Below are 16,951 nucleotides of genomic sequence, written 5' to 3'. Positions count from 1 at the left end.
CACACCTACTCCAGGGGTTTTCTTTATTTTTTACGATTTTCTACATTGCCGAATTGTAGTGAATACATTAAAACTATGAAATAACACAAAATATATTTTATATTTCAGATACTTCAAAGTAGCCACTCTTTGCCTTGAGGACAGCTTTTTCACACTCTTGGCATTCTCTCAACCAGCTTCATGAGGTAGTCACATGGAATGCATTTCAATTAACAGGTGTGCCTTGTTAAATGTTCATTGCCGGAATTTCTTTCATTCTTAATGCATTTGAGCCAATCAGTTGTGTTGTGACAAGGTAGGAGTGGTATACAGAAGATAGCCCTATTTGGTAAAAGACCAAGTCAATATTATGGCAAGAACAGCTCAAATAAGCAGAGGGCTATCAAAACAGTCCATCATTACTTTTAAGACATGGTCAGTCAATTTCAAGAAATGTTAAGGTTTCTTCATTTGCAAAAACCATCAAGCGCTATGATGAAACTGTCTCTCATGAGGACCTCCACAGGAAAGGAAATCCCAGAGTTACCTTTGCTGCAGAGGATAAGTTCATTAGAGTTAACTGCACCTCAGATTGCAACCCAAATAAATGCTTCAGAGTTCAAGTAACAGACACATCTGAACATCGACTGTTCAGAGGAAAGTACATGAATCAGGCCTTCATGGTCGAATTGCTGCAAAGAAACCACTACTAAAGGACACTAATAATAATAAGAGACTTACTTGGGCTAAGAGAAACACGAGCAATGGACTTTAGACTGGTGGAAATCTGTCCTTGGGTCTGATGAGTCCAAATTTGAGATGTTTTTGTTCCAACCACCGTGACTTTGTGAGACGCAAAGTAGGTGAACGGATCATCTCTGCATGTGTGGTTCCCACCGTGAAGCATGGAGGAGGAGGTGTGATGGTGACACTGTCAGTCATTTATTTATAATTCAAGACACACTTAACCATCATGGCTACCATAGCATTCTGCAGTGATACGCCATCCCATCTGGTTTGCCCTTAGTGGGACTATTATTTGTTTTTCAACAGGACAATGGCAAGGGCTAATTGACCAAGAAGGAGAGTGATGGAGTGGCGCATCAGATGACCTGTCCTCCATAATCACCCGACCTCAACCCAATTGATGGTTTGGGATGAGTAATAAGTGCTCAGCATATGTGGGAACTCCTTCAAAACTGTTGGAAAATCATTCTTCATGAAGCTGGTTGAGAGTCTGCAAAGCTGTCCTCAATGCAATGGGTGGCTACTTTAAAGAATATAAAATATATTTAGATTTGTTTAACACTTTTTTGGTTACTACATGATTCCATATGTGTTTTTTCATAGTTTTGATGTCTTCACTATTATTCTACAATGTAGAAAATTGTAAAAAATACAAATAAAGAAAAACCCTTGAATGAGTTGTTGTGTCCAAACTTTTGACTGGGACTGTATGGCTGAATGTGTTAACTGTTAACTACAGATGGCTTGCTCTCTGACATATGGCTATGGATTTGCTCTCTATCTATGAGATATAGTACAGCTGTAAATTCCATTTTTTTCTGTGTTGTTTAAAACCCCTTAAGGATTGTACCCTTTCTCTATTTTCACCTAAAATGACATACCCAAATCTAACTGCCTGTAGCTCAGGACCTGAAGCAAGGATATGCGCATTCATTTGAAAAGAAACACTTTGAAGTTTGTGGAAATTTGAAATTAATGTAGGATAATATAATACATTCAATCTGGTAAAAGATAATAATTTTTGAAATGCAAGAGAAAGGCCATAATATAATATTGCAACGTAGGCGCAATTTAGATTTTGTGCTCTAGATGGCAGCAGCGTGTGTGTAAAGTTTCAGATTGATCCAAATGTGTCTGCCCAAATGTGCCGAATTGGTAAATGTATTCATTTTCAAGTACTTAATTATGTAGAATTTACAAAAATGATACGGTAATACAAAATGTAAGTTTACACACTCCCAGGAATGTCATACATGATGGATCATTAGCTTGTACACTAACTTTCACACATCTAGATGCCCGAGCGGGGTGGGTGTGGAGCCAGAGGCAGCACAGGGGTTCAAACTGTAGAACCCAGTTCTTACTGTACATTTGAATATAAAAATTGATTTTATCAAACAAAACTATGCTACATTTTATCTCTGGGACCCTCCGGATGAATAATCAGAGCAAGATAACTGAATGTAAGTACATTATTTACCTTCAGAGGTGAATGTATCAAACCAGTTGTCGTGATATGTTTTTGTTGTTGTTGTGCACTGTCCTCAAACAATAGCACTGTATATTTTCACTGTAATACCTACTGTAGATTGGACAGTACAGTTAGATTAACAAGAATTTAAGCCTTCTGCTCATATAAGACACGTCTATGTCCTGGAAAGTTTGCTGTTACTTACAACTGTTTTGCTAACAACATTAGCTCACATTAGCTCAACCGTCCCGGTATAGGGACACCGATCCCTTATTGATGATCAATTCTATACAGCCTGTGTTTGTGTCTGTGTCTGTCAGCCTACATCTGCAGCACAGCCCATTGACTGATACCCTGCTGCAGAGCCTTTATGGAAGGACAGTGAAGAACTGTATACCATCAGCACAATGTCTTGGTATGATGCTGGTTGAATATTACAGCCAGGTTCTCCTGCTTTCTTCCCCATCTCACCTTCATCTCCCTCTCTTCTCTCCCCATTCTCTACCCTATGCCCCTGTCTCCCTCCTCCTCCTCGCCCGGCTCTGTTTCCCCACTCTAAACAGGACTGGTTGTTCCTCACTCGCTTCTGTTTTCTCACTGATTTTGGACGTCTGGACTTCCGGTTCCGCTACCAAAAGGTCAGGTTATAGGTCAACTGCCCCCTGTCTATCATTCTCTTTTCTTATTCCGTTCCATCAGTATTGTTGGCTCTCCCCCTCTTAGTGAGTTGTCTGTCTGTCTGTCCCCCCCCCCCTCTCTCTCTCTCTCATATTGTCCCACTGTACCCTATTCTTTTCTTATTTTCTGTCTGACAAACTTTGTTTTACAAATCATCCTTCATCATCCTTCCTCTGTCCATCTCTCGCTTGTCTCTCTCCTCTAAATTAATTTCATCACTCTTTCTGTCCTTGGTCTGCTCCTGTTATATTATCCATACATTTACCCTCTCCTGTCCTCTACCCTATCTTCTCGTCTTTTTTTGTCCTCCTTTCTGTGTTCCTCTGGTTGCTGTTAGTGGCCTGCAGACTTTGAGGCAGTCTTGTATTAATCTTAGGCCCCCTTTCCCACTCCCCTTTCCTCCCTCCTCATTTCCCATTCCTCCCCTCCTCCATTCTCTCTCTCCTCTTTAGTCGCGATGCTGTCAGAATATATTGCTCTACTTCGATGACAGCTCTCAGTGGCCAGCTGTGTACAAGAAGCCGGACAAGGTGAGAAACCACTACTCTGTGTCATGCTTGGCGTGTGTGTGTGTCTTTCTGTGTGTATATATATGTGTGTGTCAGGATGGTGTATTGGAGGTGAAGTCAAGTGCAGGAGAGTAGATTATAATGAAAAGGAGCACTAATATTATAGTTCCAAAAAAACAAGAGCACTATATGAATAAAACGCGCTCAAAAAACGGAACGTAAAAGTAGAGCGTGTAAACTAACACCACCTAACATGAAAACAATTACACACAACACATGATGGGAAACAGAGGGTTAAATACAAGTAGCTTAATTGGGGAAATGAAAACCAAGTGTGTATGGTAACAAGACAAGACAAATGGATATACGAATAATGGAGCGGCGATGGCTAGAAAGCCGGTGACGTCGAACGCCGCCCGAACAAGGAGAGGAGCTGGCTGCCAGTCCACTGATTATGCCATCATTGACTTGAATGGCGATTCTCTTTCTATTCATTATATTTCTATGGTTAGTTCGTCCAGTACCTATTAGTGGTTAGTTCGTCCAGTACCTATTAGTGGTTAGTTCGTCCAGTACCTATTAGTGGTTAGTTCGTCCAGTACCTATTAGTGGTTAGTTCGTCCAGTACCTATTAGTGGTTAGTTCGTCCAGTACCTATTAGTGGTTAGTTTGTCCAGTACCTATTAGTGGTTAGTTCGTCCAGTACCTATTAGTGGTTAGTTCGTCCAGTACCTATTAGTGGTTAGTTCGTCCAGTACCTGTGTGCATAATGTGATGTGTGTATGACACAGTTTCTTTATTATTCTTGACCGTATTTCTTGACCGCAGGACTGCTACCAGAAGGAGGCGGTGTTGAGACCAGAGAATAACCAGGTTATCAACCTGACCACGCGCTACACCTGGTCTGGCTGTGTGGTAAGAACATGGACAACCTCTACAGCTCTCTGTCTCATATAGTGCCTTCAGAAAGTATTCATACCCCTTGACGTATTCCACATTTTGTTGTGTTACAGCCTGAATTCAAAATGAAATTGATTAAATATAAAAATGCACACATACCACATAATGGCAAAGTGAAAACATGTTTTTAGAAATGTTTTGTAAATTTCTTTAAAATGAAATATCACACCCCTTTCCTATGACACTCCAAACTGAGTTCAGGTGCATTCCGTTTCCTCTGATCATACTTGAGATGTTGATACAACTTGATTGGAGTCCACCTGTGGCCAATAAAATAGTTTGGACATGATTTAGAAATGCACCTTTCTGTATAAGATCCCACAGTTGACAGAGCAAAAACTATACCATGAAGTCCAGGGAACTGTCCGTAGAGCTCCAAGAGAGAATAGTGATGAGGCATATATCTGGGCAAGGGTATAAAACCATTTCTAGTGTTGAAAGGTTCCAAAAGCACAGTGGTATCCAATCATTGGGAAATGGGGAAGAATATGGATCTACCCAGACTCTGCCTAGAGCAGGCTGTCCAACCAAACTGAGCAACTGGGCAAGAAGGAAGGTCAGGGAGGAGACCGAAAACCCATTGACCACTCTGACAGAACTACAGAGTTCCTTGGCTGAGATGGGAGAACCTGCCAGAAGGACAACTCTCTACAGCAGAGATATTCAACTCTTCCCCTACGAGGTCCTGGGCCTGCTGGTTTTCTGTTCTACCTGATAATTAATTTTACCCGCTTGGTGTCCCAGGTCTAAATCAGTCCCTGATTAAAGGAAAATAAGAAAAAAATGCATTGGAACTGGCTTTGAGGTCCAGAGTTGAGTTTGAAGGTTCTACAGCACTTCATCAATCTGGGTTTATGGGAGAGTGGCCAGACGGAAGCCACTCCTGAGAAAAAGGCACATGATAGCACACCTCTAGTTTACAACTCACAACTCATCACCCGTCTAACACCTACTGTGAAGCATGGTGGTGTCAGACTCATGCCATAGGGATGCTTTTCAGTGGAAGGGACTGGGAGACTGGTAATACTGGGAGACTGGTAAAACTGGGAGACGGGTAAAACTGGGAGACGGGTAAAACTGGGAGACGAGTAAAACTGGGAGACGGGTAAAACTGGGAGACGGGTAAAACTGGGAGACGGGTAAAACTGGGAGACGGGTAAAACTGGGAGACGGGTAAAACTGGGAGACGGGTAAAACTGGGAGACGGGTAAAACTGGGAGACGGGTAAGACTGGGAGACGGGTAAGACTGGGAGACTGGTAAAACTGGGAGACGGGTAAGACTGGGAGACGGGTAAGACTGGGAGACGGGTAAGACTGGGAGACGGGTAAGACTGGGAGACGGGTAAGACTGGGAGACGGGTAAAACTGGGAGACGGGTAAGACTGGGAGACGGGTAAGACTGGGAGACGGGTAAGACTGGGAGACGGGTAAAACTGGGAGACGGGTAAGACTGGGAGACGGGTAAGACTGGGAGACGGGTAAGACTGGGAGACGGGTAAGACTGGGAGACGGGTAAGACTGGGAGACGGGTAAAACTGGGAGACGGGTAAAACTGGGAGACGGGTAAGACTGGGAGACGGGTAAGACTGGGAGACTGGTAACCATTTTTAATTCAGGCTGTAACACAACAAAATGTAATAAGTCAAGAGGTATTAACACTTTCTGAAGGCTCTGTATATGTGGTCTTGTCTTGAATGTTTGCCTGTGGGACTGTGGTTGTTTTTAGTTATTCAGTTCTCACTAAAAGAGCTATTTTGAGGTGTGAGGAGTGTGTGTTTGTGAGACAGAGGGGTCTGGGTGTATCTCCCTCTTTGGAAATGTGTTAGGATGTGTTGATTCAATGCGTTTTAGAGTGTGTGAGCGTCTTCTCTATTAATATATCAACTTTCTCTCCTGTCTGTTTCTGCTGTCTCTGTCTCTAAGGTGGAAGGAGAGGGAGATGAGGAGGTGCTGAGCTGTGTGGGAGGTCGTAGTTTCCGCTCGGTGAGGGAGAGATGGTGGTACATCGCTCTCAGCAAGTGTGGGGTGAGCACTGACCTTTCACTTCTCACTGATGGCTTGTTACTCTGATGACACACACCGCCCGCACACGTATACACACAACCCCCCCCCCCCACACACACAACCACAACAAATACACTCACAGATTGACATGTACAAAACATTAAGAACACCTGCTCTTTCCATGACAGACTGACCAGGTGAATCCAGGTGAAAGCTATGATCCCTTATTGATGTCACTTGTTAAATCGACATCAATCAGTGTAGATGAAGCAGATGAGACTGGTTAAAGGATTTTTAAGCCTTGAGACAATTGAGACATGGATTTGTGTGCCATTCAGAAGGCAAAAAATGTATTGTGCAGGGTTTTTCACGCTCAACAGTTTCCTGTGTGTATCATGAATGGTCCACCACCCTAAAGACATCCAGCCAACTTGACACAACTGTGGGAATGATTGGAGTCAACATGGGCCAGCATCCCTGTGGAAAGCTTTCGACACCTTGTAGAGCCCATGCCTCAACGAATTGAGAGGGGGGGCTGGGGGTGCAACTCAATATTAGGAAGGTGTTCCTAATGTTTGGTATACTCAGTGTAGATCTTGTCTGTATGTGTGCTTGCATGCTTTTGTGTGTGCATATGGATGCACAAGTGTGTGTCGCAAGTGTCTGCATCTGTATGTGTGTGTGTGTGGTGGCAGGGCCAGTGTATCCACACACTGACTGGCAGTGTTGTGGTGTTAGTAGAGAGTGAGTATTTGTGAAGAGGGACAGACAGGGTTGAAGCGGATGTTTCCTGGAGAGTGTGTTGTGTTGTCACGGCAGCAAGTGGAGGGCTGTTGACGGACATGATGCCTAATGGTGTAGAACTGAAGTTAAAGCTCTGTCTCCGGCCCACATGGCCCCAGGGACTCTCCCCGTCTCGCCCAGCCTTACCTCGCCTGCACACTGCCAATATAATACACGCCTTCCACCCTCTCTCATTTCTTACTATCTCTGGAGCGTCTGTCACTCTCTCTGTCTTTCTCTTCACCTCTTTCTCTCATTTTTACTGTTTCTTGTTCACCCAATCTCTCCTTTACTCTGGCCTTCATTCTCTGTCACTTTATCTCCTCCCACTGTTCTGTCTCTCTCCTTCTCTCCCAGTCCCGTCTGTCTCTTCTCACTGCTCTATGTCTCTCCTTCTCTCCCAGTCCTGTCTGTCTCTTCTCACTGCTCTCTGTCTCTCTCCTTCTCTCCCAGTTCTGTCTGTCTCTTCTCACTGCTCTCTGTCTCTCTCCCTCCAACCCAGTCCTGTCTGTCTCTTCTCACTGCTCTCTCTCTCTCCTTCTCTCTCAGTCCTGTCTGTCTCTTCTCACTGCTCTCTGTCTCTCTCCTCCTCTCCCAGTCCTGTCTGTCTCCTCTCACTGCTCTCTGTCTCTCTCCCTCCAACCCAGTCCTGTCTGTCTCCTCTCACTGCTCTCTCTCTCTCCCTGCAACCCAGAACCTGTCTGTCTCTTCTCACTGCTCTCTGTCGCTCTCCCTCCAACCAAGTCCTGTCTGTCTCTTCTCACTGCTCTCTGTCTCTCTCCCTCCAACCCAGTGCTGTCTGTCTCTTCTCACTGCTCTCTGTCTCTCTCCCTCCAACCCAGTCCTGCCTGTCTCTTCTCACTGCTCTCTGTCTCTCTCCCTCCAACCCAGTCCTGTCTGTCTCTTCTCACTGCTCTCTCTCTCCCTCCAACCCAGTCCTGTCTGTCTCCTCTCACTTGCAACCCAGTCCTGTCTGTCTCTTCTCACTGCTCTGTCTCTCTCCCTCCAACCCAGTCCTGTCTGTCTCTTCTCACTGCTCTCTCTCTCTCTCTCTCTCTCTCCTTCTCTCTCAGTCTCTCCTGTCTGTCTCTTCTCACTGCTCTCTGTCTCTCTCCTCCTCTCCCAGTCCTGTCTGTCTCCTCTCACTGCTCTCTGTCTCTCTCCCTCCAACCCAGAACATGTCTGTCTCTTCTCACTGCTCTCTGTCTCTCTCCCTCCAACCCAGTCCTGTCTGTCTCCTCTCACTGCTCTCTCTCTCTCCCTGCAACCCAGTCCTGTCTGTCTCTTCTCACTGCTCTCTGTCGCTCTCCCTCCAACCAAGTCCTGTCTGTCTCTTCTCACTGCTCTCTGTCTCTCTCCCTCCAACCCAGTGCTGTCTGTCTCTTCTCACTGCTCTCTGTCTCTCTCCCTCCAACCCAGTCCTGTCTGTCTCTTCTCACTGCTCTCTGTCTCTCTCCCTCCAACCCAGTCCTGTCTGTCTCTTCTCACTGCTCTCTCTCTCTCCCTCCAACCCAGTCCTGTCTGTCTCCTCTCACTTGCAACCCAGTCCTGTCTGTCTCTTCTCACTGCTCTGTCTCTCTCCCTCCAACCCAGTCCTGTCTGTCTCTTCTCACTTCTCTCCGTCTCTCTCCTTCTCTCCCAGTCCTGTCTGTCTCTTCTCACTGCTCTATGTCTCTCTCCTTCTCTCCCAGTCCTGTCTGTCTCTTCTCACTGCTCGCTGTCTCTCGCCTTCTCTCCCAGTCCTGTCTGTCTCTTCTCACTGCTCTCTGTCTTTCTCCTTCTCTCCCAGTCCTGTCTGTCTCTTCTCTCTGTCTCTCTCCCTCCAACCCAGTCCTGTCTGTCTCTTCTCACTGCTCTCTGTCTCTCTCCCTCCAACCCAGTCCTGTCTGTCTCTTCTCACTGCTCTCTGTCTCTCTCCCTCCAACCCAGTCCTGTCTGTCTCTTCTCACTGCTCTCTCTCTCTCCCTCCAACCCAGTCCTGTCTGTCTCCTCTCACTGCAACCCAGTCCTGTCTGTCTCCTCTCACTGCAACCCAGTCCTGTCTGTCTCTTCTGACTGCTCTGTCTCTCTCCCTCCAACCCAGTCCTGTCTGTCTCTTCTCACTTCTCTCCATCTCTCTCCTTCTCTCCCAGTCCTGTCTGTCTCTTCTCACTGCTCGCTGTCTCTCTCCTTCTCTCCCAGTCCTGTCTGTCTCTTCTCACTGCTCGCTGTCTCTCTCCTTCTCTCCCAGTCCTGTCTGTCTCTTCTCACTGCTCTCTGTCTTTCTCCTTCTCTCCCAGTCCTGTCTGTCTCTTCTCACTGCTCTCTCTCTCTCCCTCCAACCCAGTCCTGTCTGTCTCTTCTCACTGCTCTCTGTCTCTCTCCCTCCAACCCAGTGCTGTCTGTCTCTTCTCACTGCTCTCTCTCTCTCCCTCCAACCCAGTCCTGTCTGTCTCTTCTCACTGCTCTCTGTCTCTCTCCCTCCAACCCAGTGCTGTCTGTCTCTTCTCACTGCTCTCTCTCTCTCCCTCCAACCCAGTCCTGTCTCTTCTCACTGCTCTCTCTCTCTCCCTCCAACCCAGTCCTGTCTGTCTCTTCTCACTGCTCTCTGTCTCTCTCCCTCCAACCCAGTGCTGTCTGTCTCTTCTCACTGCTCTCTCTCTCTCCTCCAACCCAGTCCTGTCTCTTCTCACTGCTCTCTCTCTCTCCCTCCAACCCAGTCCTGTCTGTCTCTTCTCACTGCTCTCTGTCTCTCTCCCTCCAACCCAGTCCTGTCTGTCTCTTCTCACTTCTCTCCGTCTCTCTCCTTCTCTCCCAGTCCTGCCTGTCTCTTCTCACTGCTCTATCTCTCTCCTTCTCTCCCAGTCCTGTCTGTCTCTTCTCACTGCTCGCTGTCTCTCGCCTTCTCTCCCAGTCCTGTCTGTCTCTTCTCACTGCTCTCTGTCTTTCTCCTTCTCTCCCAGTCCTGTCTGTCTCTTCTCTCTGTCTCTCTCCCTCCAACCCAGTCCTGTCTGTCTCTTCTCACTGCTCTCTGTCTCTCTCCCTCCAACCCAGTCCTGTCTGTCTCTTCTCACTGCTCTCTGTCTCTCTCCCTCCAACCCAGTCCTGTCTGTCTCTTCTCACTGCTCTCTCTCTCTCCCTCCAACCCAGTCCTGTCTGTCTCCTCTCACTGCAACCCAGTCCTGTCTGTCTCCTCTCACTGCAACCCAGTCCTGTCTGTCTCTTCTCACTGCTCTGTCTCTCTCCCTCCAACCCAGTCCTGTCTGTCTCTTCTCACTTCTCTCCATCTCTCTCCTTCTCTCCCAGTCCTGTCTGTCTCTTCTCACTGCTCTATGTCTCTCTCCTTCTCTCCCAGTCCTGTCTGTCTCTTCTCACTGCTCGCTGTCTCTCTCCTTCTCTCCCAGTCCTGTCTGTCTCTTCTCACTGCTCTCTGTCTTTCTCCTTCTCTCCCAGTCCTGTCTGTCTCTTCTCTCTGTCTCTCTCCCTCCAACCCAGTCCTGTCTGTCTCTTCTCACTGCTCTCTCTCTCTCCCTCCAACCCAGTCCTGTCTCTTCTCACTGCTCTCTCTCTCCCTCCAACCCAGTCCTGTCTGTCTCTTCTCACTGCTCTCTGTCTCTCTCCCTCCAACCCAGTGCTGTCTGTCTCTTCTCACTGCTCTCTCTCTCTCCCTCCAACCCAGTCCTGTCTCTTCTCACTGCTCTCTCTCTCTCCCTCCAACCCAGTCCTGTCTGTCTCTTCTCACTGCTCTCTGTCTCTCTCCCTCCAACCCAGTGCTGTCTGTCTCTTCTCACTGCTCTCTCTCTCTCCCTCCAACCCAGTCCTGTCTCTTCTCACTGCTCTCTCTCTCTCCCTCCAACCCAGTCCTGTCTCTTCTCACTGCTCTCTGTCTCTCTCCCTCCAACCCAGTGCTGTCTGTCTCTTCTCACTGCTCTCTGTCTCTTTCCCTCCAACCCAGTCCTGTCTGTCTCCTCTCACTGCAACCCAGTCCTGTCTGTCTCTTCTCACTGCTCTGTCTCTCTCCCTCCAACCCAGTCCTGTCTGTCTCTTCTCACTTCTCTCCGTCTCTCTCCTTCTCTCCCAGTCCTGTCTGTCTCTTCTCACTGCTCTATGTCTCTCTCCTTCTCTCCCAGTCCTGTCTGTCTCTTCTCACTGCTCTGTCTCTCTCCCTCCAACCCAGTCCTGTCTGTCTCTTCTCACTTCTCTCCGTCTCTCTCCTTCTCTCCCAGTCCTGTCTGTCTCTTCTCACTGCTCTATGTCTCTCTCCTTCTCTCCCAGTCCTGTCTGTCTCTTCTCACTGCTCGGTCTCTCTCCCTCCAACCCAGTCCTGTCTCTTCTCACTGCTCTCTGTCTCTCTCCCTCCAACCCAGTGCTGTCTGTCTCTTCTCACTGCTCTCTGTCTCTTTCCCTCCAACCCAGTCCTGTCTGTCTCCTCTCACTGCAACCCAGTCCTGTCTGTCTCTTCTCACTGCTCTGTCTCTCTCCCTCCAACCCAGTCCTGTCTGTCTCTTCTCACTTCTCTCCGTCTCTCTCCTTCTCTCCCAGTCCTGTCTGTCTCTTCTCACTGCTCTATGTCTCTCCCTCCAACCCAGTCCTGTCTCTTCTCACTGCTCTCTGTCTCTCTCCCTCCAACCCAGTGCTGTCTGTCTCTTCTCACTGCTCTCTGTCTCTTTCCCTCCAACCCAGTCCTGTCTGTCTCCTCTCACTGCAACCCAGTCCTGTCTGTCTCTTCTCACTGCTCTGTCTCTCTCCCTCCAACCCAGTCCTGTCTGTCTCTTCTCACTTCTCTCCGTCTCTCTCCTTCTCTCCCAGTCCTGTCTGTCTCTTCTCACTGTTCTATGTCTCTCTCCTTCTCTCCCAGTCCTGTCTGTCTCTTCTCACTGCTCTGTCTCTCTCCCTCCAACCCAGTCCTGTCTGTCTCTTCTCACTGCTCTGTCTCTCTCCCTCCAACCCAGTCCTGTCTGTCTCTTCTCACTTCTCTCCGTCTCTCTCCTTCTCTCCCAGTCCTGTCTGTCTCTTCTCACTGCTCGGTCTCTCTCCCTCCAACCCAGTCCTGCCTGTCTCCTCTCACTGTTCTGTCTCTCAAGTTCTCTCTCCCTCTCTCCCAGTCCTGCCTGGCTGGTATTGATTTTGTGACAGTGCACGGTTCATGCTCCTCACTCCTCTGATGGAGGTACTGAGATCGAGTCTTGGCTGGCAGATGAAATCAAAGGTTTTTTTCTCTCACTTACAGCACAACAACACAAACTCTAGAGGCTTTGAACTCCTCTCTGTGAAATGAGCTCTTTGTGCACTCACTGTCGCTCCATCTAACTCCCCGCTCTCTTCCTCTGTCTCCCTCTCCCTCTCCCTCCATCTAACTCCCCGCCCTCTCCCTCTCCCTCTCCCTCTCCCTCTCCCTCTCCCTCTCCCTCTCCCTCTCCCTCTGCCTCCATCTAACTCCCCGCTCTCTTCCTCTGTCTCTCTCCATCTCCCTCTACCTCTACCTCTACCTCTCCCTCTCACTCCATCTAACCCCTCTCCCTCTCCCTCTCCCTCTCCCTCCCCTCTCCCTCCATCTAACTCCCCACTCTCTTCCTCTCCCTCTCCCTCCATCTAACTCCCCTCTCCCTCTCCCTCCATCTAACTCCCCACTCTCTCCCTCTCCCTCTCCCTCCATCTAACTCCCCACTCTCTCCCTCTCCCTCTCCCTCCATCTAACTCCCCACTCTCTCCCTCTCCCTCTCCCTCCATCTAACTCCCCACTCTCTCCCTCTCCCTCTCCCTCCATCTAACTCCCCACTCTCTCCCTCTCCCTCTCCCTCTCCCTCTCCCTCTCCCTCTCCCTCCATCTAACTCCCCGCTCTCTTCCTCTCCCTCTTCCTCTCCCTCTCCCTCTCCCTCCATCTAACTCCCCTCCCTCTCCCTCTCCCTCCCTCTCCCTCTCCCTCTCCCTCTCCCTCCATCTAACTCCCTCTCCCTCTCCCTCCATCTAACCCCTCTCCCTCTCCCTCCATCTAACTCCTCTCCCTCCCTCCATCTAACCCCTCTCCCTCCATCTAACTCCCTCTCCCTCCATCTAACTCCTCTCCCTCTCCCTCTGTCTCTGTCTCTGTCTCTCCCTCTCCCTCTCCCTCTCCCTCCATCTAACTCCCCGCTCTCTTCCTCTGTCTCTCTCTCTCCCTCTCCGTCTCTGTCTCTCAGGGGGAAGGTTTGCAGCTGGAGTATGAGATGAAGCTGACCAATGGCCAGTCTTTCTGGACACAGCATTTCTCTGCAGACGAGTTTGGTGAGAACGACACAGATTACAGAATGAACGTTAATGGCTCGTCCAACACTATTTAACACGGCCAATAAAGCATATTAAAATGAACAAATTATTACAACGAAGGAATGGATGAATGAATTAATGATGATGGATTAACATGAGTGGAATGGGTAAAAAGGAAACGCAGTTTAGAAAAACAATATTAAGCTACTCTCTTATTCTGATGTTCTAATGACCTCTCTCTTTCTGTCGCTCTCTCTGTTCCTCTCCCTCCCTCCCCCTCTCTCATCACCATCTCATACCCTCTATCTGCCTCTCTCTCTCTCTTTCACTTTTGCTCCCCATTTCTCTACCTCTCTCTATCTCTCCCTAACCGCATGCCTCTATTCTCAGGGATCCTGGAAACTGACATCACGTTCCTGGTTATCTTCTCCCTGGTCTTCATCCTCTCATGTTATTTTGCCTGTAAGTGCCTGAGGAACAAGATCAGATCACGTCTTCCTCACACCAGAAAAGCACTTAGCAGCCAATCCTAACCTGAGATCTCTGCTCTTAACTCCCATCTTCACACAAATGTCTCATTGGCATTAATGCATCAATGCACCAAACGTCAGAATTACACTAGCCTTAAGTGCTAGTCCTTTCTGGGAGGAGGGAAGGGGTGTGAAAAGCGCCTGCCTTTCTGGAATGAAGACAAAGAGTAGAGGAGTAGAGCTTGTCATTATGGAGTCATGGGGGCATGTCTTTCTGGAATGAAGACAAAGAGTAGAGGAAAAGAGCTTGTCATTATGGAGTCATGGGGGCATGTCTTTCTGGAATGAAGACAAAGAGTAGAGGAATAGAGCTTGTCATTATGGAGTCATGGGGGCATGTCTTTCTGGAATGAAGACAAAGAGTAGAGGAATAGAGCTTGTCATTATGGAGTCATGGGGGCATGTCTTTCTGGAATGAAGACAAAGAGTAGAGGATTAGAGCTTGTCATTATGGAGTCATGGGGGCATGTCTTTCTGGAATAAAGACAAAGAGTAGAGGAATAGAGCTTGTCATTATGGAGTCATGGGGGCATGTCTTTCTGGAATAAAGACAAAGAGTAGAGGAATAGAGCTTGTCATTATGGAGTCATGGGGGCATGTCTTTCTGGAATGAGGGAAGAGTAGAGGAATAGAGCTTGTCATTATGGAGTCATGGGGGCATGTCTTTCTGGAATGAGGGAAGAGTAGAGGAATAGAGCTCGTCATTATGGAGTCATGGGGGCATGTCTTTCTGGAATGAGGGAAGAGTCGAGGATTAGAGCTTGTCATTATGGAGTCATGGGGGTATGTCTTTCTGGAATGAGGGAAGAGTAGAGGAATAGAGCTTGTCATTATGGAGCCATGGGGGCATGTCTTTCTGGAATGAGGGAAGAGTAGAGGATTAGAGCTTGTCATTATGGAGTCATGGGGGCATGTCTTTCTGGAATGAGGGAAGAGTAGAGGAATAGAGCTTGTCATTATGGAGTCATGGGGGCATGTCTTTCTGGAATGAGGGAAGAGTAGAGGAATAGAGCTTGTCATTATGGAGTCATGGGGGCATGTCTTTCTGGAATGAAGACAAAGAGTAGAGGAATAGAGCTTGTCATTATGGAGCCATGTCTTTCTGGAATGAAGACAAAGAGTAGAGGAATAGAGCTTGTCATTATGGAGCCATGGGGGCATGTCTTTCTGGAATGAAGACAAAGAGTAGAGGAATAGAGCTTGTCATTATGGAGTCATGGGGGCATGTCTTTCTGGAATGAGGGAAGAGTAGAGGAATAGAGCTCGTCATTATGGAGTCATGGGGGCATGTCTTTCTGGAATGAAGACAAAGAGTAGAGGAATAGAGCTTGTCATTATGGAGCCATGGGGGCATGTCTTTCTGGAATGAAGACAAAGAGTAGAGGAATAGAGCTTGTCATTATGGAGTCATGGGGGCATGTCTTTCTGGAATGAGGGAAGAGTAGAGGAATAGAGCTTGTCATTATGGAGTCATGGGGGCATGTCTTTCTGGAATGAAGACAAAGAGTAGAGGAATAGAGCTTGTCATTATGGAGTCATGGGGGCATGTCTTTCTGGAATGAGGGAAGAGTAGAGGAATAGAGCTTGTCATTATGGAGTCATGGGGGCATGTCTTTCTGGAATGAGGGAAGAGTAGAGGAATAGAGCTCGTCATTATGGAGTCATGGGGGCATGTCTTTCTGGAATGAAGACAAAGAGTAGAGGAATAGAGCTTGTCATTATGGAGTCATGGGGGCATGTCTTTCTGGAATGAGGGAAGAGTAGAGGAATAGAGCTCGTCATTATGGAGTCATGGGGGCATGTCTTTCTGGAATGAGGGAAGAGTAGAGGAATAGAGCTTGTCATTATGGAGTCATGGGGGCATGTCTTTCTGGAATGAGGGAAGAGTAGAGGATTAGAGCTTGTCATTATGGAGTCATGGGGGCATGTCTTTCTGGAATGAGGGAAGAGTAGAGGAATAGAGCTTGTCATTATGGAGCCATGGGGGCATGTCTTTCTGGAATGAAGACAAAGAGTAGAGGATTAGAGCTTGTCATTATGGAGTCATGGGGGCATGTCTTTCTGGAATGAGGGAAGAGTAGAGGATTAGAGCTTGTCATTATGGAGTCATGGGGGCATGTCTTTCTGGAATGAGGGAAGAGTAGAGGAATAGAGCTTGTCATTATGGAGCCATGGGGGCATGTCTTTCTGGAATGAAGACAAAGAGTAGAGGATTAGAGCTTGTCATTATGGAGTCATGGGGGCATGTCTTTCTGGAATGAGGGAAGAGTAGAGGATTAGAGCTTGTCATTATGGAGTCATGGGGGCATGTCTTTCTGGAATGAGGGAAGAGTAGAGGAATAGAGCTTGTCATTATGGAGCCATGGGGGCATGTCTTTCTGGAATGAAGACAAAGAGTAGAGGATTAGAGCTTGTCATTATGGAGTCATGGGGGCATGTCTTTCTGGAATGAGGGAAGAGTAGAGGAATAGAGCTCGTCATTATGGAGTCATGGGGGCATGTCTTTCTGGAATGAAGACAAAGAGTAGAGGAATAGAGCTTGTCATTATGGAGTCATGGGGGCATGTCTTTCTGGAATGAGGGAAGAGTAGAGGAATAGAGCTTGTCATTATGGAGTCATGGGGGCATGTCTTTCTGGAATAAAGACAAAGAGTAGAGGAATAGAGCTTGTCATTATGGAGTCATGGGGGCATGTCTTTCTGGAATGAGGGAAGAGTCGAGGATTAGAGCTTGTCATTATGGAGTCATGGGGGCATGTCTTTCTGGAATGAGGGAAGAGTAGAGGAATAGAGCTCGTCATTATGGAGTCATGGGGGCATGTCTTTCTGGAATGAGGGAAGAGTAGAGGAATAGAGCTTGTCATTATGGAGTCATGGGGGCATGTCTTTCTGGAATGAGGGAAGAGTAGAGGATTAGAGCTTGTCATTATGGAGTCATGGGGGCATGTCTTTCTGGAATGAGGGAAGAGTAGAGGAATAGAGCTTGTCATTATGGAGTCATGGGGGCATGTCTTTCTGGAATGAAGACAAAGAGTAGAGGAATAGAGCTCGTCATTATGGAGTC

General features: G+C 47.8%; 1 protein-coding gene across 2 annotated transcripts in view; it reads left to right on the top strand.

Annotated features, from left to right (window-relative positions):
• LOC118371310 (transmembrane protein 145-like) overlaps positions 1 to 16,951 on the top strand; it is a 53,723-nt gene that overhangs the window by 25,976 nt on the left and 10,796 nt on the right. For both annotated transcript variants that reach the window (XM_052489981.1, XM_052489982.1), the window contains exons 2-7: positions 2,761 to 2,835; positions 3,328 to 3,405; positions 4,213 to 4,299; positions 6,269 to 6,370; positions 13,292 to 13,376; positions 13,749 to 13,820. In XM_052489981.1, coding sequence (XP_052345941.1) covers positions 2,761 to 2,835; positions 3,328 to 3,405; positions 4,213 to 4,299; positions 6,269 to 6,370; positions 13,292 to 13,376; positions 13,749 to 13,820 — 499 coding nt within the window. The remainder of the gene's footprint in view (positions 1 to 2,760; positions 2,836 to 3,327; positions 3,406 to 4,212; positions 4,300 to 6,268; positions 6,371 to 13,291; positions 13,377 to 13,748; positions 13,821 to 16,951) is intronic.

The sequence above is a fragment of the Oncorhynchus keta genome, chromosome 31 (genome assembly GCF_023373465.1).
Source record: "Oncorhynchus keta strain PuntledgeMale-10-30-2019 chromosome 31, Oket_V2, whole genome shotgun sequence".
Taxonomy (NCBI): Eukaryota; Metazoa; Chordata; class Actinopteri; order Salmoniformes; family Salmonidae; genus Oncorhynchus; species Oncorhynchus keta.
Note: the sequence above shows the minus strand (reverse complement) of the source record. Positions and strands in the feature narration are given on the sequence as shown.